This window comes from Thalassophryne amazonica, chromosome 1 (assembly GCF_902500255.1).
Source record: "Thalassophryne amazonica chromosome 1, fThaAma1.1, whole genome shotgun sequence".
In the NCBI taxonomy this organism is placed as follows: domain Eukaryota; kingdom Metazoa; phylum Chordata; class Actinopteri; order Batrachoidiformes; family Batrachoididae; genus Thalassophryne; species Thalassophryne amazonica.
Window position 1 is genome coordinate 134,204,738 of NC_047103.1, and position 27,683 is coordinate 134,232,420.

Consider the following 27,683-nt stretch of genomic DNA (forward strand, 5'->3'; position numbering starts at 1 on the left):
CCGCTTCTGCAGCGCGGCTCTGCTTCGAAGCAAGGAAGCAGTGCTCCGACCCGCTGCTTCATTGGTTCTTTGCCTCGCTGCTTTTCAGAAGCGGCAAATCCGCTTCTTAACCCCTCTCAAAGCCATTAAAATATGTCAATCGTGAGTCACCTTTGTGCGGATTAAAGTCACTAACTGGGACTCCTGTCTTGTTGCGAGAAAGAAGTGAGAATCGTCCTCCATTCCGTTCGCACAGCTCCAAATGCTGCGCGGCTCTCTGCAGAGTCAAGTTAGAAAGATAGAGTCCGGTCAGAATGAATAACTTCAAAAGCGAATCGCCATTTAAATCAAATGACACCTCTTTCCAAACGATGTAATACAAACAAACTGCAATCGATCAAAACATTTTTTTTTCCTCCCAAAATGAGACATCCTGCGCTGATGTGCAGCAGCCAGCTGAGCTCAGCTCAGAGATTTGGAGTGACATTCATGCCAAAATGTCTGAAAGGAAATGCTTTTGACAAAAACTACAGATGTGGTTTATTTCTATTTATGTCCATCAAGGATCCACCATGTACAGATTTTATTTGTGTCCAGAGATCAAGGTTCCACCATGTACAGATTTTATTTGTGTCCAGAGATCAAGGTTCCACCATGTACAGATTTTATTTGTGTCCAGAGATCAAGGATTCGCCATGTACAGATTTTATTTATGTCCAGAGATCAAGGATCCGCCATGTACAGATTTTGCTTATGTCCAGAGATCAAGGATCCACCATGTAGAGTTTATTTATGTCCAGAGATCAAGGATCCAGTGACCAATTTCATATTTATTTACTTTAAGACTCAATAAAGCCTACTTTTAGCACACAGAAAATTCACAAGAGGTATCGATAAGGGAATCGAATCGATAAGCAGAATCGAAAGAAAATCTTATCAATACCCATCCCTAATAATAATAATAATAATAGACATCACAATAGCTGAAAATATGACCAAATTATCATGTAAATGAAGGAGTCCTGGTGGGTGTCTCCCCAAGATGGAAGAACTTTCGGGTCAAATTGTCATCAATGCCATCAAGTGCCTCTATATGGGTAAGATTGCAAAACAGTGAAATTTTAAGCAATTTTCAAAATTACTCAACTTCAGCTCTCCATCTTAATTCTCAAGGTCAGGCATTACCCCAGCGCTCTCTGGTGGCCGTTTTTGGTCGGTGAAAACATCAACTAACTCAGCACAAATACATGTAATTTGGTCACTTTTCAAAAGGGGTCAGACTCATTAATAAAGTCAATTTAATGTATAATGGTTCATTTCAGGTCAGCTTGGTGTACAAATCTCATTGTTTGAGGCAATGATAGCTGTCAGCTGGCTGACAGAAGCAAGCTCGTGACAAAACCAAACTGGCTGATTTCAAGAGAACAGCATACAGACCGATCGCGTTTTCACCAAGCGGCCAGTTGAAGAAGTACGAATTCTCGCCTTTGGATATGCCACTTTGCCTAAAGTGACATGTACCAATAGACACTAAGCCGTCCCAACATATTGTAACTTTGCAAGACCTATAAAAAGGGTGGGCAAGATTTTTGAATACTTGGTAGAGAATATTACAGGAAACATTCAGTTATTTTCATATGCAATATGTGGGTACATTAATGAGTAATTTTGATTTTTAATTGAGTCTTTACATGTAAAAATAGCAGCTAAGCCTCGAACAGAACTAACCAATGGTTCCATTGATGACAAGCAACTGGCAAATGACAATCACTGTAACACAGTGAGTCGGCGATGTGTGGTAACAACATAGCTGCCTACAGTAAACAAGATGTGTTGTCTTTAGATCATGAAAAAAAAAAATTATTTTGTGTCTATCTTTCTGCCCAAAAGTGCAAGGAGTACCATTTTCAGAGAAGACATGCATGTTTTTTTAGAATACGCTCCAAAATGGAAAATTTTGGAAGGTGCATAAGCAGAAATTGTAAGGAGTTGCATTGCTCAACACCTGGCATGTTGGCCGATTTCAGTAATAATAATGGTAAACATCCAATACTCGACGATGGCGGATTACACAAGACATGCTACTCACACTTTACTGACTCGGCACAGGTTGAAAGAACGACAGAGTGTCAAAAGCGAAGCAGAAACTGCAGCTTCTATACACAGGTAAGCTTAATATTTCATTTCATTAAACCTAAATTTTATATATGATGAATCAAACACTGTGACTCAACAACTGTGTATCACTGCCTTTGTTTACTTGGGTGGCTGTTTTTGAAGCTTTTGAAGTACAACCCCAATTCCAATGAAGTTGGGATGTTGTGTAAAATGTAAATAAAAACAGAATACAATGATTTGCAAATCCTCTTCAACCTACATTCAACTGAATACACCACAAAGACAAGATATTTAATGTTCAAACTGATCAACTTTATTGTTTTTGTGCAAATATTTGCTCATTTTGCAGTCTGTCTGAAGAGGTGTGAGGTGGAAAGTTCCACTCAATAGTTGGGGCCAGTTTGCCTGAAGCAGAGCAGCTCAACACAGCTTTCACACCACCTTCATTTCCAGAACCGAGGACTTTCTGCACATCTGTTTTTACGCTGGATATACCTTTGTGGAAAAGTGAAAGATGGCATTTGACTGACTTTATTCCTGAAGTGTGACTTTTTAAATCACAATTCTGTGATTGATTAACTTTGACATCATAGAACTGTAATGACACCAGACATTTGGTCCTATAGCGCCCCAGCATTGCACACATGCAATGATGTCAATGCATTGTATTGAAATCAACTGAGCAAGTTCACGCTGCTCAGAAAATACAAAATACTTTAACTTTCGCATCATTCATAATTCAGGAGTGAATAAAAATGGTCTGTTTCCTTCACAACCAACATCAACGAATCAGAACAATATGGAAACAAGAATTAAAATGTCTGTGTGTGTAACGGAGGCCAGCAGGTGTCGCTGTGCAGATGTATTTAGTAACTCCCAACAGCTCAAAAGGATTCTCTGGCCACAAGGCCAGAGCCCTGGGTTTTAGCCTTCTGGTTAGAGAGTCCGACTCCCATGCCAAGGATTGTGAGTTCGCGTCCCGAGGGGAGCGAATGGGCGGAGTCATAACAACAACGCAGAGTGCAGCCGCTACATGTGCTCGATGGTCAGCATACTGTATGTATGGTTTGAAATCAGGAAAATAAATGTGGGACTCTCAACAAGAAATAAACAATCACTAAATTTAAAACACTGCAATTTTTCTTTTGATGATAAAATAAGTTGAAAAAGGTTGTATTATTTGATTTTATTTTGTGCATACAAAAACTGAAATAAAAATGTAGTGTAGAAGTAGATTCTTACATTTTCATTTCCCCTCTTTTTATGTTGTTTTGTCGGTGAAAAACTACCATTAAATAAACAGAACCAAAAAAAAAAAAAAGAAAAAAGAAAGAGGAAATAGCTTGGCTCGTTACAGTCAAGCAAGAATGGGAAAGAATTCCACCTACAAAGCTTCAACAATAGTGTCCTCAGTTCCCAAACGCTTATTAAGTGTTGTTAGGAGGAGAGGTGATGTAACACAAATCAAATCAATTTTATTTATATAGCGCCAAATCACAACAAACAGTTGTCCCAAGGTGCTTTATATTGTAAGGCAAAAGCCATACAATAATTACAGAAAAACCCCAACGGTCAACGGTAACACAGTGGTAAACATATCACTGTCACAGCTTTTTTGAAACGTGTTGCAGGCACATTTCAAAATGAGCAAATATTTGCACAAAAACAAAGTTTATCAGTTTGAACATTAAATATCTTGTCTTTGTGGTGTATTCAATTGAATATAGGTTGAAAAGGATTTGCAAATCATTGTATTCTGTTTTTATTGACATTTTACACAACTTCCCAACTTCATTGGAATTGGGGTTGTATTAATTTAACGTGTTGTCATGGTGATACAAAACAATGAAATTATGCTGTTTTTGTCTGCATAATATACGTTGTTGGTTATGACCGACTAAATTCAAAGAAATTAGAATAGAGCAATACTTGATGCATCGATGAACATCAAGAAAGACGTGATCACGATCACACACAGCCTTATCACTTCTAATGATCTAATGCTCTGACAATTCTAATTTATCATAATGCTATAGTGATGTTTTCCATGCTTTACTGCTGGATATGTAGGAGAACCTCCAATATGGCGTCAGATCTGCGCCAAAACCATACTCGCGAAAAAAAAAAAAAAAAAAAAATGCGTTGATATTAACTTCAGAGAGGTGGTGGCGTCATGGTTTGCATGTGATTTAAGAGGTTTTACTTTGTTATCTGATGGTTAATAATCACGTTACTACCTTCGATCGGTCTGGATGTAGAGAGTCAGACGCGGACGCGCTGAGTTTCATTAACATCAGGTGACTTTTAGGACTTTCTGTAATTTATTATGAACTAATTCTGAATTTATATGGAAATGATTGTTGTACAGAAGCTTCAGAGCCCTGTTGCTAACATTGATGATGACTGGAGTGCAATTTTAAGCAGAAACGCGCTGTTGTGTCAGACTGACTTCTGTGTCAGAGGACGGCTGTCAATCAAACCTCGCTCTCCAGAGACAATCCAATCACAGCAGAGCCAGTAACAGCCTGGTTCCCTCTCCCATAGTGCCAAAATCCAACCCCCATAGTGCCATAATTCTCATGCGAGAGAGCAGTTAATTCCCTGCGTGCGAGCAGAAATCAACTTCAAGTGGGCGGGGGGTGTGCTGGTCCTCGCGTGCAGCACCTTTGCGCGCACGCAGAGATAATTTGCATGTGCATAGTGATAATTTGCACACACATAGTTAATATCTACACTTGAACGCATTTTTTACGCGAGTGTGGTTTTGGCGCTGATCTGACGCAGGCCTTTATTTATTTACTCATTCATTCATTCAGTTATTTATATATACTTGCTCTCAGGCAATTAAATGACTGAAATACCATATCTTATGGTCATTCAAATTTACAATTGTGACTTTAGATGCTTCGCCACATGGAGAACTCCTGGACAATTTTTTTTTTGTTTTTACTACTCAGCAATTACATGATTGGAATACTGTATCTTATGGCTATTTGATTGTGTAATGGAACCTGAGTTGGCAATTGTAAAAAAATAAATAAATAAATGTGGAGACGCAGACATTTGTACATGTCTGCATGCACATATCTCTGCAAATGTGCCAGACATCATTGCCATCACATCACTGGATGCAATACAAGTGAGCCCCGTTAACTTTGTTGGGGTCCACAAAATTGGGCCGGGAGTTTTTGAAACCAAAAAAAAAAAATTAAACTCAGCTTACCTTGCCATATTATAATAGTTTCAACCAAGTAAAGTGTGACTCCTTGCTGGATGTGATGATTCGTTCATCTGGAGTGGATTTGGGATCTTTTTCTTCCTCCTCCGGCAGCTGCAGGTCAGCGATGAGGGCTTTGTCAATGCGGAAGATTCCTGACGATTTAAAGCTTTTGGATGTAACTCTTTAGATCCTTACTGCTGGTTCAGATTGTGCCGAAATTTATACATACGCCTGCCACACACGCGCCTGCTGCACGTGTGGTGGCCGTGTATGTGGCAGGCATCAGCAATCTTCTGCCCTCATTACTGACCTGCAACAGCTGGAGGAGGAAGAAGAAATCATCGTCAAGAATTGTCCACACTGATGACCCCTCCCAAAATTGACTTTTATAGGTAATCTAAATTTTTTGGGTCCACAACTTGACCGCATGTAAAGCTGAATCGCGACTTACACATGTACTTTAGATAAGGACACCAGTGAAGAAGATTCTGACAGTGATGGCAGCGATGGTGAAATGGAGTATCTGATAACCTTTTTTTTTTCTCCTTTGCTTATTTAATAATAAAAATCAATGAATGCTGATGAAAGTATTTTTTAAAAGTCAGTTGTATGCTTTCTGTGTTGTTATTTTGACTTTTTTTTTTTTATTATACATGTTGAAATTTTGGGCCAGCAGTTCTCACTAAGCCCCTTTCACAGCGGACCTGCACAAAGATGGGTACAGATGCTGTCCCACGCAGGCGTACGTGGCAATACATGAGGGGACACAAAGGGGTCTGTGAAATGGACACAAAGGGCATAGAGCAATGGATGCAGAAAGTACTTAGTTTTTAAACAAGTCTACACAACGCTACACCATTGTACGCCACCCCTATGCAACAGCACGCACGCTACCCGACGTGATTTTATTCATCCTGCTGGGCTCCATTGTTGCTGCCATGCTTAAATTCCAGTGCAGCGGTGGATGGGGAAGCAAGGCCGTGGAGGCTTGGAGTGGCGGTTGATGCTGGAGTGCTGCTTGTCGCGGAGACGTGGCTGTCCTGTAGAACGTCAAGGATCAGCTGTGCATCCCTGCGGCAGAGACAAAGAGACCAGGCACTGCTGCGACTGCTGTGTTTGGCGTGTCGGCCATCTGGCTGCGGTGGGTCGGTGCGATTCTCAGCCGGCCGTGTGTTTCCTGGCGGCAGTGGCTGATGCGATGGCCCACCGGCTGTGTGTTTTGTGGTGGCGATGGCTGGTGGACTTTAAGAGTTCAGACTGTGGCACATGATTAATTATTGTTTCCAGGACTTAAACCATCTCATGATCATCTTCTGCTTGTTATTACAACAGTCCAATGTAATTCCAAGAACAGCAATATGTTTTGGACAGCAGGCAGGAGTGGACTGAGAGGCAGAAAACTAGGTTCATGGCAGCAAGGGCTACATGCGTGTCAGTAAGCAAACAGTAAGCTACTAAGTGCAACTGTAAGCAATCCTTGGAATGCAACCATACACACCACCAAATCTGTGCGCACCAAAGGTATTTTCTGGCATACTCGATATACGGCACAACACAACTGTATGTAGACCCGGTGTGAAAGGGACTAATCCACGTTTGTGAAAAAATTATACAGTTTAGGCTACCATAGGCTTTCATTTCCCAACATTTTTACACCCCAGATGTAGGTCTCAAAAATCCAAAGGGATACTGATTACACTGCTCTTGATCGCTAATGACATGCGGTCCAAAAAGATGAGTGTGCACCTGATGGTCTTCTGTTTCAGTCCCATCTTGATATCCATTTTTATAAAACAGATTAATACAAGTGAAGCTGCACAAAGCTCGCGCTTATGGTAGACAAAGGCAGAAACTGGAAATGGCACAAAACAATCCGGAAATAGCACAAAAAAATCTGCCCATAGGGGAAAACGCCATAAAGTAGACAACATTGTCATAAAAAGCCACAAACCGATGGCAGACGAAGCCACAAATCGGCAATGGCACAAAAAACTCTGCCCATTCGGGGTTTTCACATATCCCATAATCCCTTGCGCTCCAGAGAGTCACTGCAGTCAAAATAACAGAGAATCCACACGATGACAATTGTAAATGAATATTATACTGCAAAAATGTCATTTTTATGCTTTTCATCACCTTAATAAGAGACTGCTGCATGATACCCTGAAAACGTGCTAAAACAATTATAACAAAAAATCCGTGTCTGCTATGTTTAATCTGCATGGAATTTAATAAGCGCAAACCGAATTTCAGACATATTATATATATATTAGTCTGGAACAAAGAGGTCAAACAGTGTTGTAAATAACAGTAATCGAGACGTTAAAGAGCAAACTTCACTTTCCCCCAGAACGACATGACCAGGAAGCGAGCGTCGCTCACAGCAGCTCCCACTGAAAATAACAGAGAGATAGCCTGTGATTCTCACATTTACATAAAACAAACGCAATAACAACGTCTAAAAACTCAAAGAATATATTCACAAGAGTTTTAGGCACAATATAAAAATAGTTTTATGTTGCGATGTTAATTGTGTTGTCCGTGTGCAGCGGTTAAAGTGCAGAGTGATCAGAGCGTATCAATGCAGTTCTCAATGTTACTGAGATCTCGCAGCGCAGCGAACTCTCCAAGGTTTTGCGGGATTTGAAACGTGAAAAGCCTCAGTGGTAGACGAAGCCACAAACCGGACAACACTGTCGTAAAAAGCCACAAACCGATAGTAGGTTCTGCAAGTTATTCAATTTTAAATTATTGTTTGATGACATACACACAGACAGTGAAGAGTTTCGCTCATTCATGTCAGCGACATCAAACATACGAGGTCTGTTAGAAAAGTATCCGACCTTATTATTTTTTTCAAAAACCATATGGATTTGAATCACGTGTGATTACATCAGACATGCTTGAACCCTCGTGGGCATGTGAGAGTTTTTTCACGCCTGTCGGTTACGTCATTCGCCTGTGGGCAGTCTTTGAGTGAGGAGTGGCCCACCCTCTCGCCGATTTTTTCATTGTTTAGGAATGGCTCAGAGACTGCTGCTTTGTTTGATAAAAATGTTTTCAAAACTGTAAGGCACAACTGAGTGGACACCATTCGATAAATTCAGATGGTTTTCGGGAAAAATTTTAACGGCTGATGACCAGTGTTGCCACAGTTACTTTGAAAAAGTAATCCAATTACTGATTACTCCTTGAAAAAGTAACTTAGTTACTTTACTGATTACTCAATTGTAAAAGTAACTAAGTTAGATTACTAGTTACTTTTTTAGTTACTTTTCCCAGCTGCCGACAACAACCCTCTGCCACCTCAACATGACAATGATACCTGTTTTGCCAAAACTTACTTTATAGTCACCCTTTCTTGACTTCAATGAAAACAAATACTTGTTTTATAAAAAGTAAAATAAAGACCTCTTTCTTGACCTCATATTTAACTGTTGACAGCACTGTAACAGTAAAACTTGCAATTTCAAACCTACATTGTTTATAAATGTAACTATTAAATTCTAACATTTTTCTAACATTTAAATTCTCTAAACATTTTACTTGTCGAAATTATTATTATTTTAAGCAGTATTAGTAGTTGTAGTACAAAACGGCTTCAAAACTGGACCTTTAATCTAGGGGTGTTGTGGGGGAGGGGGCACATCCTTGCCCCACGCCCCCATTCCATCTGGATTCGCCCGCTTTGGCGTTTGAGCACAAAGAATGGATAACATTTATTTATGCAGAAAACAGGACCAGATTTACAGGTAAGAAAGTTTTATTGCGTTTTCACATCATGTGGTCCTCAGAAAGAGAGTTTAGGTGCATTTGAGTGGAAAATAGTGTTAGTTGTTGACGCGTCGTGGAGGATCAGCTGTTTTTAACGAGACGATACGGAGCAGCTCAGCTCAGAATTCTAAATAAAGGAGGGAAAAAAGTATAAAAATGTCTTTGTAAAGCTCAGTGCAGGTGTGCTGATCACCGCGCTTTAAGAGGTGAGGACGAGTCGAGCAGCTGCAAAAAAACGCGGATGAAAAGCTCACAGCTCGCTTAAAGTGGGACGTTCAGTCGAACCCCGACCTCCTGCCCACAGACCAAGTTTAATGCTGTTATCGACCCACAATGAAAAATAATAGTAACGCACAGTGACTTGGAGAAGTAACTTTAATCTGATTACTGATTTGGAAAGATTAACGCGTTAGATTACTCGTTACTAAGAAAAGTGGTCAGATTAGAGTAACGCGTTACCGGCATCACTGCTGATGAGAGATTTTGGTCTGTAAGTGTTGCCGTAAGGATGGCCCACAGCGCCTGACGGCGATCTGAGCTTCGAGGCAGCAGCGTCTCGCCATTTCAAGTTGAAAACTTCCACATTTCAGGCTCTGTTGACCCAGGAAATCATCAGAGAACAGAGAACTTTCAGAAGAAGTCGGCATGAGGAGTTTATTCGGACATTCCATTGTTAACGGACATTTTATAAAGAAAGAACGTGCGGGCAGAGTCGCATGTCGGGCCGGACCCGACCGCGGGGGCTCGCGACAGGAAAAACACCTCCGTTGGAAACCTTAACGGGCAAGTTGAAACATGCCCAAGCTGTTAATTTCTCAGTTACTCACTTGTTGAAAGCCATCAAAAGCCGCCTGAATTTTACAAATGGTTTTCAACACGGAGGTGTTTTTCCTGTCGCGGCGCACACAGATTCGCCGAGTCGTACAAAATGTCCTTAAACAGTGGAATGTCCGTATAAAGTCCTCATGCCGGCCTCTTCTGAATCTTCTTTGTTCTCTCACGACATCCTGGGTGAATTAAGCCTTACATTAGGATGTTTTCAGCTTGAAACAGGCCGACGACGGCGCCTGGAAGCGCTGCGCGACGTCCCGCTCCGTGGGAAGTCCTTACACCGATAGAAACACCCAATAATCTGTCATCAGCTGTTAAACTTTTCACCGAAAACCATCTTAATTTCTCGAATAGTGTCCACTCGGATATTCGTCACAGGTCCAGAAAAATTTTTGATAAAGCAACGCGCGCCGTCTCGAGCAGCGTGTGACACAAAGGAATTCAGCCGAGAGGGCGGGACCACATCTCACTCAAGGCCTGCCCAAAGGGAAATGACGTCACTGACGCGTGAAAAAACTCACGCATGCGCACGAGGGTTCAAGCATGATTGGTGTAATCGCACGTCAATCAAATCCATATAGTTAACAAAAAAAATAAAAGTGTCGGTTTTTTATCCTCCTTTTTTATCCTATGTGTGAAATACTAAGTGCTCCAATACTTTTGGAGAGCACTGTATCCTAACCTTATGAGTGCAAAATGAGTGTGGTATTATTACTGTTTTGCTTAAGAATGTTTCATTTTCACTGTTGCTGCACTTTGTGTGAAATGCTGAAGAGCTTCGCTCGTCATGTCCGCGACATATACATATTATATAATTTAACATATAAACGAGGCTTACCATGACAATGCAGACTAACGACGGCTCAGTCGGCTTCACAACTACACTGGCTAAGTCGAAGACACCAGCAACATGTGGACAACTGAAAAATACAGATAATAACAGACGGACTGTATGTGAAGAACCAAAAAAGCATTAATAAAGCTGTCTTTCTGCAGCTAACTAGCTAACATTGTGGTTTCAGGAGAACATAAACCAACATAAGTTTTAAAGTAAACAAAGAAACATACTACATAAATATTTAACCACACAAAGCGACTGAAACACGGTAAATATATGTATAGGTATGAACATATCTGTACAAAATGACAAGTTTACCTCACATACTACAGTTTAACCCAAAATTTAACACCAATTCGTTTTCCTTCTTCTTCTATTAACTTTTGAGGTGGTTGGCAAACCAACGGAAGGAATATTACTGCCACCTACTGGACTGAAAGGCGGATCAGAACATTGAAAAGAAAAAGAAAGAAAGAAAAAGAGACTAAAATCAGTGTCCGTCTTGTTCCCAGCAGGCGCTTTGTGTCACACATGGCGATCTCTCGCCACCTCGAGGACATCATCAAAAATACGTCACCGAAAAACCGTTTTCTCCCTTTTTTTTCCTGTAGACCTACTGATAACGAAAAACAAGATATTTTAATAAAAATCTTGTATTATTCGCAATTTTTTATACACGTCGACTGTATAATTAAGACAATTTTTTTTACAGTTTATTTCTTTAATTTGGAAAATGGGACTAGTGGCTTAGTTTAACACTAGTAAAACAACAACAACAACAACAACAATAATAATAATAATAATAATAATAAAATGTGAGATTTTTTTTCTATTTTATTGAAGAAAATAATCAATTGTTAAGTCAATAACCTTTTTTAATTTTGTAGGTGTTCTGCTGGTACATGACAACACAAAAACAGACACAGATGATCACTCAATAATAAATTATTAAAAGTAATCTAATTAAATACATCCTTCAACCTTGACCGCCCTGACTTTGACTTTTGAAAAAAAAAAATCATTTGACCTCTTTTGACCCTTGGTAAATTTGACTTCTGGGCAATCCCATAACCCACATGCATTGGCTGGATGCGGTGAAGCATGGAATCACTGTTGGGAAAATGTAGTGACACGGACCCACAACAGGGGGTGTAAATGAACGGACAATGAAAGAGTCGAATATGAACACTTTACTGTCGTGAATGAGCACAACCACAATACAGGACTGTGGGAGGCCTGTGACGAAATCCAGGCCGATGTGGGACCAGGGGTGATGAGGCACAGGAAGCAGCTGGAGCAGTCCTTGGGACCTCCTGTGGTCTGCCTTACCCCTGGCATAGGTGGTGCAGGCCTGGATGTACTCCCGGACGTCGGCCTCCATAGACGCCCACCAGAAGCGCTGCCGGACAACCTCCATGGTCCTTCGCACCCCTGGATGACAGGAGAGCTTGGAACCGTGACAGAAGTCTAGGACCGCAGCCCTGGCCTCTGGTGGGATGTACAACTTGTCCTTCGGACCTGTCCCCGGGCTCTGTGTCAGGGCCTCCCGGACGGTCTTCTCCACGTCCAAGGTGAGGGTGGCCACGATAGCGGACTCCGGGATGATAGGTTCCGGTGGATCCGACAGCACAGTTTTGACTTCGTCTTCGTGTACCCGGGACAAGGCATCCGATCTCTGGTTCTTGGTCCCGGGACGGTAGGTGATCCGGAAGTCAAAACGTCCGAAGAACAGTGACCAGCGGGCTTGCCTGGGGTTCAGCCGCTTGGCGGTCCTGATATACTCCAGGTTCCGATGGTCGGTGAAAACCGTGAACGGCACAGACGCTCCCTCCAACAGGTGTCTCCACTCCTCAAGAGCCTCTTTCACCGCAAGGAGTTCTCGATTGCCGACGTCATAGTTCCGTTCGGCCGGGGTCAACCTGCGAGAAAAGTAGGCACACGGGTGAAGAACCTTATCGGTCTCTCCGCTCTGGGATAGCACGGCTCCTATCCCTGAGTCAGAGGCGTCCACTTCAACCACAAACTGGCGGCTAGGGTCGGGCTGCACCAGAACTGGTGCAGTCGAGAACCGTCGTTTCAACTCCTTGAACGCGGCTTCGCACCGATCTGACCAGGTGAAGGGGACTTTTGGAGAGGTCAGGGCTGTCAGCAGGCTAACTACCTGACTGTAGCCCTTAATGAACCTCCTGTAGAAATTTGCAAAGCCGAGGAACTGTTGCAACTTCCTACAGCTTGTTGGTTGGGGCCAATCTCTCACCGCCGCAACCTTGGCTGGATCAGGGGCGATGGAGTTGGAGGAGATGATAAACCTGAGGAAGGACAAAGAAGCGCGGTGGAACTCGCACTTCTCGCCCTTCACAAACAGCCGGTTCTCCAACAACCGCTGCAGGACCTGAGGTACATGCTGGACATGAGTCTCAGGGTCCGGGGAAAAGATGAGTATATCGTCCAGATATACGAAGACAAATCGGTGCAGGAAGTCCTGCAAGACGTCATTTACCAAAGCTTGGAACGTCGCGGGGGCGTTAGTGAGGCCGAACGGCATGACCAGGTACTCGAAGTGACCTAATGGGGTGTTAAATGCCGTCTTCCATTCGTCTCCCTTCCGGACCCGAACCAGGTGATGCACATTCCTAAGATCCAACTTTGTAAAGATTTTGGCTCCATGCAGGGGGGTGAACAGGTAATCTAACAAAGGCAACGGGTATCGGTTGCGAACGGTAATCTCATTCAGCCCCCTGTAATCAATGCATGGACGGAGTCCGCCATCTTTCTTGCCCACAAAAAAGAAACCTGCACCCATTGGGGAGGTGGAATTCCGGATCAGCCCAGCAGCTAATGAGTCCCGGATGTAGGTCTCCATTGATTCGCGCTCAGGTCGTGAGAGGTTGTACAGCCTGCTGGACGGAAACTCCACGCCTGGAATCAAATCAATGGCACAATCGTACGGACGGTGCGGGGGAAGGGTGAGTGCCAGATCCTTGCTGAAGACGACAGCAAGATCGTGGTACTCAACCGACACCGCTGTCAGATTGGGAGGGACTTTGACCTCCTCCTTAGCATGTAAACCGGGAGGAACCGAGGATCCTAAACACACCCGATGGCAGGTTTCGCTCCACTGAACCACCACCCCAGACGGCCAATCAATCCGGGGATTGTGCTTCAGCATCCACGGGAAGCCCAAAATCACACGGGAGGTAGAAGGAGTCACAAAAAACTTGACCTCCTCCCGATGATTTCCAGACACCACCAGAGTTACTGGTTGTGTCTTGTGCGTGATTAAAGGGAGAAGGGTGCCATCTAGTGCCCGCACCTGCAATGGCGAAGGGAGTGCCACCAGAGGGAGCCCTACCTCCCTAGCCCATCTGCTGTCTAGCAGATTCCCTTCTGACCCCGTGTCCACCAGTGCTGGGGCTTGAAGGGTTAAATCCCCGCTCAGGATTGTAACTGGGAGTCGTGTGGCAATATGTGTGTGTCCCACGTGAATGTTATGACCCCCCCTTAGCCCAGTCTCTAAGGGCGAGTGTTGTAGTTTTGGCCGTTTGGGGCAGTTTTTCTGTATGTGCTCTTTTGAGCTGCAGAGAAAACACTCCCTGCGGACCAGCCTCCTCATTCTGTCATCTGTTCTCATTTTGGCCCTGTGCGTTTCCCTAGCAACGTCAGCAGGGGGAGCTGTTGCCCCACGGAGCGCTGCGGTTGTGGAGCGTGGGGAGGGCGGAACCCTTTCGGAACCGGAAGGGAGAGGGACGGCGCGTACCCGGCCACGTCCTTCGTCTCGCTCCCGACGGCGTTCCTCCAACCAATTGTCCAACCATATAACGAGATCAATAAGCCCATCTAAATCCTGTGGTTCTTCCTTCGCTACCAGGTACTCCTTCAGGACCGATGACAGTCCGTTTATGAAGGCGGTGCGGAGCGCAACGTCATTCCAGCCGGACCTCGCAGCCGCGATGCGGAAGTCGACTGCATATTCGGCTGCGCTCCGGCGCCCCTGTCTCATTGACAGCAGCATTGTTGAAGCAGTCTCTCCTCTGTTAGGGTGATCAAAAACTGTTCTGAACTCCCTCACAAACCCAGTATAAGTGGTAAGGAGCCATGAATTTTACTCCCAAAGTGCCGTAGCCCAAGCGCGTGCCTCACCACAAAGCAAGTTAATTACATAAGCCACCTTACTGGCATCAGACGCGTACATTACGGGACGTTGTGCAAAGACGAGCGAACACTGCATAAGAAAGTCCGCGCACATCTCCGCACAACCTCTGTACGGCTCTGGGGGACTTATGTATGCTTCAGGGGATGGTGGGGGGGTTCGTTGAACGACCAGTGGAACGTTTATATCCTGCACCGGGTCAGCAGGAGGAGGAGCCGCAGCAGCGCCCTAAGCGCGCGCTTCCACCTGTGCGGTGAGAGCCTCCATCCTGCGATTAAGGATGACGTTTTGCTCGGTCATCAGATCCAACCAAGCGGTAAAGGCGGTGAGGATTTGCTGCAACTCACCAATCACGCCTCCTGCAGACACCTGTGCACCCTGCTCTTCCATTGGCTGTTCAACAGATGGGTGACGCCCCTCGGGATCCATGACGTTGGCCGAGATATCCTGTTGGGAAAGTGTAGTGACACGGACCCACAACAGGGGGCGTAAATGAACGGACAATGAAAGAGTCGAATATGAACACTTTACTTCCGTGAATGAGCACAACCACAATACAGAGGAATGTAAAATTTTGCAAACAGTCAATCACAAAGGTGACGTGTGGGCAGGCTCGAGGATAGAAGACGTCTGTCCTGAGAAGAACCGGAACCACACGATTTCCTCCGCCACCGAACCTGGAGAATACTGGAGCCACCAAGTCCTGAGTCCCCAGGTGGCCACCGTCTCCGAATGTGGGATCTGGTACTGCTGGCGAGGAGCAGAGACAATCAGATGTGGGTGTGTGAACACCCAGTAACAACAAATGTGGAGATTCCACCTCCACCTCAAATCCAGAAAACTGGTACGTGTTTGGCGTGGGGAGTGAAGACGTCAGCTCTCCAGGTATCACAAACTCAGCTTCCAGCTGCGAGTACTCACAGAACTAACTGCAAACGACACCGAAGCAAACACTGTCTGAAAAGACAAAAAACAACGGCTGAGAAAGTTACCTTCACAGGTCGAAGATATCTCGGCAATGAGGTGGAGATGATGTCCGGGTTTTATGGAGTAGCATGATGAAGTGTTGATGGGTGACAGCTGTCATGAGATGATGAGTGACAGCTGTCACCCCCAGCTGTGTCTGTGGCAGCAGCGCCCTCTCGTGCCTGAAGCCCGCACTCCAGGCAGGGCGCCATCTGGTGGTGGTGGGCCAGCAGTACCTTCTCTTCAGGAGGCCCACACAACAATCACTGCATACTTGTTTTTTCTGAGTTGCCTAAATAATATTGAAACATATCACCATTTACATTGGATAGTAATGAATGTTTAGCAAACGTGCTGACTCACGTGACCATGTTTCATCACTAGCTTAATTTAGCTGGAAATGGCACACAGATAACTTGTTCAGGAATTAACATGTTTCAGAGAGCTTAGCACACGTTTACAGAGTTTTTTGTCGAGCTACATGATTACAAAGGCTAGTATGACCTGATTCAAGGTGGTTGACAGGTTAGCTGGTGCTTTTTAAAGCTATGACTCATGAAATAAGCACAAATAATATAGCTGTTTCTTGACTATGTCTGTCGACCACCAGATGGCACTATTTCACCTTGAATTAAACCATTTCAAATAGCGTTTTTCATTTATCTGGGGAGATATCCAAGTGTTCATTTCATCAACATAAGATGAAAATTTCAGACCCCTCCATGATTTCTAAGTGGGAGAACTTGCAAAATCGCAGGGTGTTCAAATACTTATTTTCCTCACTGTATAAATTCCTTCAAAAACATCATGGGTGTCTTGATGGCTTCCCTCACTGGTCATCCAGCTTTATAGAAATGCCTACTCCACACAGATTTACCATACAGTACTTGTTGTAGTTCTTCATGCATAATGTATTGTTTTGTATGTACAAAACATATTGAGTGACTTGGAAATATTTATGTATCCATCCCTCAGTTGTCTAACGAAAACTGATTATAAAAGTTGTGTTACACTTAAAGGTGTCCTTACTTATATGCACATCATTGTTTTGGCTTTCATATTTTTATTTAAGTCATGCTGGAAGGATTCATTTTCACTGTGAGAAATTCTAAAGGTGTGCTGTTAATTCATTAAAAGAATTTTCTTTGATACCACAAAAATATTATTTATTAGCCTTTCAATTTTTCAATTTCAATTTATTTTCATTTATATAACACCAAATTACAACAAAGTTGCCTCAAGGCACTTCACACAATTAAGATCTAACCTTACCAACCCCAACAGCAAACACAGGTGACAGTGGTAAGGAAAAACTCCCTTTGAGGAAGAAACCTCAAGCAGACCAGATTCAAAGGGGTGACCCTCTGCTTGGGCCATGCTACTGACACAAATTACAAAACAATTCACAAAATGAATATACAGGAAATGTAGCCAGTGCGCAGGACAGGAGGGTTTCAGAAACAGACACCATACCCATCTCTGGATGGAGCTGCACGATTAAAAAATAGAGAAAAAAAAGAATTAGGCATCAGAAAGACAACAAATACAGTATAATCTGTCAGCATTAAGCAACAAGAAGACAAAATAAATACTAAGGTGATCACTGCCGGTCACTAGCCCTAAGCTTCACTTCTTTTTTTTTTTCCCCCTGTCTGCATATATAATAATGGTGCCACACTGGCAGAACCATTTATGAACATTAATACGCATATATGCAGTTTATTCTTGCAAGACAGAAGGTATGTAGTGCATGAGTGAATGTGGTGTGTGTGTGACCCCATCCACCCTTCCCGATCAGCCTACAACATCCTACTCAAAGCCAACTGACAGCTTCTATCAGAAAGGGCCGACCACCAAAACAACACAAGACAGACAAGAACGAGAGACAAGTGGTGAAGACAATAACTGTGACGTGAGACACCGAGGAGACGGGGCCCCAACCATACGACATACCATGACAAACAATCACACATGAACAAACAGTTACAGCAACAGTCTGTTGTCTAATTAGTGAGCATCCATACCCTAATCCAGAACACCGTAGTGTTAATCCTCTTAAGAGCACCCAAAAACCGAATTGTGGTGACGGCCACAAACACGTGACCATCCACACACAGAGACCCAGATCACAGCTAAATATCCGATCACTACTGTGGCTGGTGTGTTGGGCCAAGACAAGAGTACAGAACCTTACCATATGACATGGACCACTCCGGCACGTCAGAAGCCACGCGACCGGCCTCGATGACGACGGAAGTGGGTCCAGGACGCAGGGCCCCGGGGGAACCAAGAGAAAAGGGGCAGCGGAAGGGCACAGGAGCCAGGAAAGGCAGACCCCAGAGCCCGGAGGAGTCCCGGAGGCCAGGGAGGAGCAAACCAACAGGGGGGACAGGGGGACAGGGAGCCCCAGATGGACGGGCCACCCCGCCCAGAGGTCCAGAGCACAGCAAACCAACAGGGGAGTGGCCTGACGGCGCCGGAACGCACCCCCGACAACCCCCCCCCCCCCACGGGGTCACAGGGAGCCGCCCCAAACCCGAGGAAAGCACACAGGGCGCGGGCATGGGCCCACCAATAGGGGGAGCCCCAGAACCACGCCACCCGGGCCACGGCCCCCAAGGGCAGGAGCGAGCGGCGGCAAGGACGGTGAGCAAAGGAGCCACCGCAACCAAATCCAAAGCACAAGGTAGGGACCACCGAGCCACACGACGGCGGGGCCCAGCCCCCAGACAAGAGGCGAGGCCCGACCCCGGGGCCAGGAAGATCACAAGGCCCCCCAACAACCAGGCCCCCCAGCGCAGCCAGCAGTGCTCCCCAAGCCCACCCACCCCCTAACCTACCCCCCACCCCGGATCCCACCCCAGCCACCAAAGCCCATGACCAGGAGACCGCCCGATCGAGACCCATCCCGCGGAGACCATGACCCCCATCCCCCAGCAGCTGCCAGCCCCCCAGTGCCAACACCCACGCCCCACCACACCCACAGCGCACAGCTGCGCCACAGACTGCCCTGCAAACCCATCCCCAACACCCTACAGCAAATCATGTGAACCCTACAATGTGCTATTTAAATCAAATCAAAATCAAATCAATTTTAGATCAGTCACTAATGATTAAATGCAGAGTGGTGCATACAGAGCAAAAAGAGAAAGAAATACTCAGTGCATCATGGGAACCCCCCAGCAGTCTAAGTCTATAGCAGCATAATTAAGGGATGGTTCAGGGTCACCTGATCCAGGCCTAACTATAAGCTTTAGCAAAACGGAAAGTTTTAAGCCTAATCTTAAAAGTAGAGAGGGTGTCTGTCTCCCTGATCCGAATTGGGAGCTGGTTCCAGAGGAGAGGAGCCTGAAAGCTGAAGGCTCTGCCTGAAAGCTGAAGTAAGCCTGCAGTCTGAGAGCGAAGCGCTCTATTGGGGTGATATGGTACTATGAGGTCCCTAAGATAAGATGGGACCTGATTATTCAAAACCTTATAAGTAAGAAGAAGAATTTTAAATTCTATTCTAGAATTAACAAGAAGCCAATGAAGAGAGGCCAATATGGGTGAGATATGCTCTCTCCTTCTAGTCCCTGTCAGTACTCTAGCTGCAGCATTTTGAATTAACTGAAGGCTTTTCAGGAAACTTTTAGGACAACCTTGTTGTGTGGGCCGCTGAAGAGGAGGTACTGCTGGCCCACCACCACCAGAGGGCGCCCTGCCTGGAGTGCGGGCTCCAGGCACCAGAGGGCGCTGCCGCCTAACAGGAGCAGCCAGGGTGACAGCTGACGCTCATCATCCTTGACAGCTGTCACCACTCAACAGGATCAGCATTGGTATATCAGCCAGACGACATCTCCACCTCTTTGCCGAGATATCGTTCTACCTTGAAGGTAACGTACCTCAGCTGGTTGTGAGATAATAACCCTTTGTTGCTTGAGCGTTTTTTGTGAACTCTTTATTCGACGAGAGGAGGAGGTGGTTTTCCACCGTACATATTGCTGGGTGCACACGCACCCACTTCTAACTGTGTTTGCTCCTCGCCAGCAGTACCAGATCCGACACGCGGAGGCAGTGGCCACCTGGGAGTTCGGGACTTGGCGGCTCCAGTATTCCCGGGGTTCGGTGGCGGAGGAAATCGTGTGGTTCCGGTTCGACTTCGGACTGATGTCTCCTATCTTCGAGCCTGCCCACATGACATCTTGTATTTGACTCACTATTGTAATCTGTTGTTGTTGTTGTGCATTTTCACAACAGTAAAGTGTTGTATTTGGCTTTATCCATTGTCCGTTCATTTGCGCCCCCTGTTGTGGGTCCGTGCTCCTACACTTTCCCCAACAGACCTGATAATAATGAATTACAATAGTCCAGCCTGGAGGAAATAAATGCATGAATTAGTTTTTCAGCATCACTCTGAGACAAGACCTTTCTAATTTTAGAGATATTGCGCAAATGCAAAAAAGCAGTCCTACATATTTGTTTAATATGCGCATTGAATGACATATCCTGATCAAAAATGACTCCAAGATTTCTCACAGTATTACTAGAGGTCAGGGTAATGCCATCCAGAGTAAGGATCTGGTTAGACACCATGTTACTAAGATTTGTGGGGCCAAGTACAATAACTTCAGTTTTATCTAAGTTTAAAAGCAGGAAATTAGAGGTCATCCTTGTCTTTATGTCTGTAAGACAATCCTGCAGTTTAGCTAATTGGTGTGTGTCCTCTGGCTTCATGGATAGATAAAGCTGGGTATCATCTGCGTAACAATGAAAATTTAAGCAATGCCGTCTAATAATACTGCCTAAGGGAAACATGTATAAAGTGAATAAAATTGGTCCTAGCACAGAACCTTGTGGAACTCCATAATTAACCTTAGTCTGTGAAGAAGATTCCCCATTTACATGAACAAATTGTAATCTATTAGATAAATGTGATTCAAACCACCGCAGCGCAGTGCCTTTAATACCTATGGCATGCTCTAATCTCTGTAATAAAATTTTATGGTCAACAGTATCAAAAGCAGCACTGAGGTCTAACAGAACAAGCACAGAGATGAGTCCACTGTCTGAGGCCATAAGAGGATCATTTGTAACCTTCACTAATGCTGTTTCTGTACTATGATGAATTCTAAAACCTGACTGAAACTCTTCAAATAGACCATTCCTCTGCAGATGATCAGTTAGCTGTTTTACAACTACCCTTTCAAGAATTTTTGAGAGAAAAGGAAAGTTGGAGATTGGCCTATAATTATCTAAGATAGCTGGGTCAAGTGATGGCTTTTTAAGTAATGGTTTAATTACTGCCAGCTTAAAAGCCTGTGGTACATAGCCAACTAATAAAGATAGATTGATCATATTTAAGATCGAAGCATTAATTAATGGTAGGGCTTCCTTGAGCAGCCTGGTAGGAATGGGGTCTAATAGACATGTTGATGGTTTGGAGGAAGTGACTAATGAAAATAACTCAGACAGAACAATCGGAGAGAAAGAGTCTAACCAAATACCGGCATCACTGAAAGCAGCCAAAGATAACGATACGTCTTTGGGATGGTTATGAGTCATTTTTTCTCTAATAGTTAAAATTTTATTAGCAAAGAAAGTCATGAAGTCATTACTAGTTAAAGTTAAAGGAATACTCAGCTCAATAGAGCTCTGACTCTTTGTCAGCCTGGCTACAGTGCTGAAAAGAAACCTGAGGTTGTTCTTATTTTCTTCAATTAGTGATGAGTAGTAAGATGTCCTAGCTTTACGGAGGGCTTTTTTTTTTTATAGAGCAACAGACTCTTTTTCCAGGCTAAGTGAAGATCTTCTAAATTAGTGAGACGCCATTTCCTCTCCAACTTACGGGTTATCTGCTTTAAGCTGCAAGTTTGTGAGTTATACCACGGAGTCAGGCACTTCTGATTTAAAGCTCTCTTTTTCAGAGGAGCTACAGCATCCAAAGTTGTCTTCAATGAGGATGTAAAACTATTGACGAGATACTCTATCTCACTTACAGAGTTTAGGTAGCTACTCTGCACTGTGTTGGTATATGGCATTAGAGAACATAAAGAAGGAATCATATCCTTAAACCTAGTTACAGCGCTTTCTGAAAGACTTCTAGTGTAATGAAACTTATTCCCCACTGCTGGGTAGTCCATCAGAGTAAATGTAAATGTTATTAAGAAATGATCAGACAGAAGGGAGTTTTCAGGGAATACTGTTAAGTCTTCTATTTCCATACCATAAGTCAGAAAAAGTGGTGGGTGGACTCATTTACATTTTGAGCAAAGCCAATTGAGTCTAATAATAGATTAAATGCAGTGTTGAGGCTGTCATTCTCAGCATCTGTGTGGATGTTAAAATCGCCCACTATAATTATCTTATCTGAGCTAAGCACTAAGTCAGACAAAAGGTCTGAAAATTCACAGAGAAACTCACAGTAACGACCAGGTGGACGATAGATAATAACAAATAAAACTGGTTTTTGGGACTTCCAATTTGGATGGACAAGACTAAGAGTCAAGCTTTCAAATTAATTAAAGCTCTGTCTGGGTTTTGGATTAATTAATAAGCTGGAATGGAAGATTGCTGCTAATCCTCCTCCTCGACCCGTGCTTCGAGCTTTCTGACAGTTATTGTGACTCGGGGGTGTTGACTCATTTAAACTAACATATTCATCCTGCTGTAACCAGGTTTCTGTAAGGCAGAATAAATCAATATATTGATCAATTATTATATCATTTACTAACAGGGACTTAGAAGAGAGAGACCTAATGTTTAATAGACCACATTTAACTGTTTTAGTCTGTGGTGCAGTTGAAGGTGCTATATTATTGTTTCTTTTTGAATTTTTATGCTTAAATAGATTTTTACTGGTTATTGGTGGTCTGCGAGCAGGCACCGTCTCTACTGGGATGAGGTAATGAGGGGATGGCAGGGGGAGAGAAGCTGCAGAGAGGTGTGTAAGACTACAACTCTGCTTCCTGGTCCCAACCCTGGATAGTCACGGTTTACACAGTTTATATTTACAACCCAATATGATGTGCGTGCAGGTGCTAACCTGGTGAAGTGCATTAAAAGGCTGTGACACGTGAGGCCCAACCCCAAGCAGCAGGCGGAGGGAGACGCACGGCAAGGGGAGGAGGCCACTTACACCGGCCCCACTGGGCCCCCAGTGCAACCCCAGATCCGGCGGAGGTGCCAGGGGAACCATGGGACGGGGGGAGGCGGGAGGAGGAGGAGGCCGGAGGAGTACCGGAGGCCAGGGAGGAGCAAACCAACAGGGGGGACAGGGGGCCAGGGAGCCCCAGATGGACAGGCCACCCCACCCAGAGGTCCCTGAACCAGGGAAGGTGCAGGAAGAGACCCCGGAGCGACAGGGGCAGCCGAGGAGCAAAGGTGAGACAGGCGGGCCCCACAAACCCAGAGAGAGAGGCCGGGGCACGGGGGGCCACACACACCCGAGCCCCGGGGAGAGGCACCACCCCCCACTCAGGCACGTGACCCCAACCCATCAACGGTAGAGCAGACAGACCCAACTGAAAAGGAACAATGGCCGCCAAACAATCTCCCCACCGACACCTCCACCGACAATAGGACCAGAAGCCCCACGGCACGGCACCACCGGCGGGCTGGCCAGCCGGCCAAACCCCCCCAGGCACAGAGGCGCACCCACACCCCGCAAGGGAGGAGCCGAAAGGAGCACGGGACAGCACCCAACCCAACCCCCCCGGAAGCCCGCGGCGCCAACCGGCTGAACCAGGAAGCAAACTCCCCCAGCCCCACCCCCAACCCCAAATCCCCATCAAGTCCAGGACCCAACATCCGGACACCAAACCATCCACACACGGCTTCACTAAAAGACCCAGACTTGAGATTAAATTTAGGCCGTGGCCTGCTCTGCTTCCTAATAAAATTAATTTAAAACAGTAAAAAGCACAGCAAAATACTATGCCAGTATGCTAGCCATACGAAAGGGAAAATAACTGTGTCTTAAGTTTGGACTTGAAAGTCTCTACAGAATCTGACTGTTTTATTGATGCAGTGAAATGTCAGGCGTGGCACAAACCGGGTGGACACAAATGCAAACTCTCACAGCGAATGCAGTTACAATTAGTGTTAATAGTATAAACAAGCACAGATTTGGTACACGTGTGGTCCAGCAGCGACATGAACGTACAGACAGGCGAGAGACTGAGGCTAGGTCCAATAAACAGGCTGAGGTCAAAATACATGGCGTGATGGCATTCAGAGGGATAGGCAAAAATGTGGTCGTGGACAGAACAAGGTCAAATACTGGCAGGCTGATCACAAGGTAAAACAAGACAAGGTGTGAGGACTGGAAAGTGAAATACATTCAACAATCTGGTGGGGGACTGTGAGACTGTGGGGGTTTAAATAGTGGCAGGCTAATCAGGGCGTGGAATGAGGAACAGGTGTGCAGAAGGTTCTAGAAGAGGTGTGGCTGGGGCAAGATAAACAAATGACCAGAAAAAACCAACAGTGACAAACATGACGTGCTCAAGACAAACAATGATAGATGTGAACAACACAAAGGGAGCAACCAAGGAAATTAAAGTGACCAGCCTGAAAAGAAAGATAAGCAAATAAAGACTATGATCCAAAACCAAAGCAGAACAGGATTGCTGTGTGGGCCGCTGAAGAGGAGGTACTGCTGGCCCACCACCACCAGAGGGCGCCCTGCCTGGCGTGCCGGGCTCCAGGCACCAGAGGGCGCCGCCGCCCCACAGGAGCAGCCTCGGTAAACAGCTGTCACCCATCACCTGAGACAGCTGACGGCAATCATCAGTGGGGGTATATCAGCAGGACGGCATCTCCACCTCATCGCCGAGATATCGTTTCTACCGGAGAGGTAACATATCGAAGCAAACAGAGTACATATTGTTTGACTGAGCTAGTGTATTGGATTACTGTTCCAACGAGAGGTGGAGGTACCTTTCCTGCCGTTCGGAGTTCTGGGTGCAAACGCGCCCCATCTAACTGTTCTTTGTTCCTCGCCAGCAGTACCAGGTCCGACACGCGGAGGCAGTGGCCACCTGGGGAGTTCGGGACTTGGCGGCTCCAGTATTCCCGGGGTCCTGTGGCGGAGGAAGCCGTGTGGTTCCGGTCTTACCTTGGAGAGGCGTCTCCTATCTTCGAGCCTGCCCACACGACACTTTTGTGAATTGACTGTTGTCCATTTCTGTAATTGGTTGTGTTCGTTGTGCACATTCACAACAGTAAAGCGTTGTTATTTTGGCTTACTCCATTGTCCGTTCATTTGCGCCCCCTGTTGTGGGTCCGTGTTCCTACACTTTCCCAACACAGATACTGACTCAAGTATAAAAGTAAATGCAATAACAGATAATGAGATGGAAAAGTAAACTACAAGTCAAACAGAAAATAAATGGCAGAACACAAAACCAGTGACTAAAGAATACGGATGATGTAAATGAAGGACTACACAAAATAAATGATAAACAGAGAATGCAAAAAAAATAACTAAAGAAACATAACCCAATACTAAACACAAAGTAAATGAAGCAAAACCAGAGACTACAAAATCATCAACAGAAAACCAAACCAGAGACAAAAGCATAATACAAGAAATGAGATCAACAGAATCAAAGTAAGACTGAAGTGACTAAGAGACCAAGAGTGAAACATAAAAGGCAACACAATAAATGAAAAGAATATGGTAAAACAGCTACTAAGACAAAACTACACAGAAGACCACAAATAAAAGAAAGATTAACAGAAACAAAAGTGATAACATGAGCATGACAAGACATGAATAAAAAACACTGAAGACTCAGAACACGGACGGCAATGTGAATCCAGACTTAAGACAGATGGCCCAAAAGGGCTGGATCATGACAGGAGATCATTCCACAGAACTGGGGCACAATACGAGGAAAGCTCTGTGACCCCCAGACTTTTATTCATCCTAGTTGGTCCAAGTTGGTTATCAAAGTTGGGTTTTCAACAGGACTAGCCCAAGTCCACCTCCAACCAGCTGGGCCCCACGTGGAGCCCACGTACAAAACTGCATTGGCCCCATTTGGGCCGCTCATGTGGAACCCACACATGGGGCCAATGTGGATGTGTTTGCTGGACTGAATTCTTTTTATTAAACTCTGATGTCATAAAAATTTAAAAGCGCACTACAAAAGCTCAAGACCTGTGCTGATCTGGCTGCATCTGCTGTGGTAACCATGAACAAAATAAAAGCTGAAAGGACGACAACAACTGTAACACCTCAAGGGTGTCAAAATCTTTTCATGACAGCTCAAACTAATCAGCTTTTTATCCAACTGTAAAAGTCATTTGCTTCATTACTGAATTTACTTAATTAGACAACACACCAATTTTTTAAAATATATTTATTTTTGAAAATTAATATTTTCAAAGTTGATCTTTTCATATGCATACAAACAAAGTCTCAAAAACTTTATTTACAGAGAATTTGTAGGATTCTTGGGACTTTGCAGTGTTCTGTCAAGTTGTTTGTTGCTGTTTCCAGCATAGCTATGTCATGACTGTAAACAGAAACGAGCAAGTCAAGATCATATGACTGATGTTTAGTATGTTCAAAACAAAATAAGGATGACAGGTAGATTCCACAGATCTGGCTGCTCTGATGTGTACATTCAACAGTGTGTGTTCTGCATCACTATACTGTTTACATCAAGGATGGAACTTTACTTTATAGTTTGTACCAAGTTATAGCATGAAGTGGAAATGCATTAAAATCTTACAGTTCCTTGAACAGTAACAGTGATCAAAGAATTCATGAGAATGTGGCTCAGCGTGTATAATGTCATCCTTACTGAAAGCTATTAGGTTATTTCCTCTTAATCATTTAATGAGAATCACACAGTAACTTCCTCTTACATGGGGTCACATCTCACTGCAAAACAACAATAGATGTACTGTTACAATCAAGCCACACAGTTCTGAAAGGAAGACTCGTGCTATAAAACATGTTGTGAATGTACCAAAGAGGTTGCTATTCATTTATATATTATATATATATATATATATATATATATATATTCCAGTTGATTTGTCTTGGTTGCATTATATTGTTAATAATTTTTATGTTTGTGTAACTTCATGCACCAGTTGTTCAAAAAATAAATTCTAAACGTGCAGTCTTTTTGAACGTGTGCTAATTTTAAATGAACACATGATCAAAAATACGGAGGTCTATTAGAAAAGTATCCGACCTTATTATTTTTTTTCAAAACCATATGGATTTGAATCACGTGTGATTTACATCAGACATGCTTTGAACCCTCGTGGGCATGCGAGAGTTTTTTCACGCCTGTCGGTTACGTCATTCGCCTGTGGGCAGTCTTTGAGTGAGGAGTCGCCCACCCTCTTGTCGATTTTTTCATTGTTTAGGAATGGTCAGAGACTGCTGCTTTGTTTGATCAAAATTTTTTCAAAACTGTAAGGCACAACTGACGTGGACACCATTCGATAAATTCAGCTGGTTTTCGGTAAAAATTTTACGGCTGATGAGAGATTTTGGTCTGTAAGTGTCGCCGTAAGGACGGCCCACGGTGCCTGACGGCGATCTGCGCTTCGAGGCGGCAGCGTCTCGCCGTTTCAAGTTGAAAACTTCCACATGTTCAGGCTCTGTTGACCCAGTAAGTCGTCAGAGAACAGAGAACTTTCAGAAGAAGTCGGCATGAGGAGTTTATTCGGACATTCCATTGTTACGGACATTTTGTAATGAAAGAACGTGCGGGCCAGAGTCGCATGTCAGGCTGGACCCGACCGCGGGGGGTCGCGGTAGGAAAAACACCTCCGTTGGAAACCTTAACGGGCAAGTTGGAACA

The 27,683-nt window shown here is 44.4% G+C and overlaps 1 protein-coding gene across 1 annotated transcript in view; it reads right to left on the minus strand.

The window, feature by feature from the left end:
- gemin8 (gem (nuclear organelle) associated protein 8) overlaps positions 1-11,164 on the minus strand; it is a 34,542-nt gene extending 23,378 nt beyond the window's left edge. Inside the window, exons 1-2 of the mRNA XM_034175052.1 lie at positions 11,079-11,164; positions 10,761-10,842 (exon numbers count right to left, since the gene is read on the minus strand). Coding sequence (XP_034030943.1) covers positions 10,761-10,763 — 3 coding nt within the window. The 5' untranslated portion in view covers positions 10,764-10,842; positions 11,079-11,164. The remainder of the gene's footprint in view (positions 1-10,760; positions 10,843-11,078) is intronic.
- Between the last annotated feature and the right edge of the window lie 16,519 nt (positions 11,165-27,683).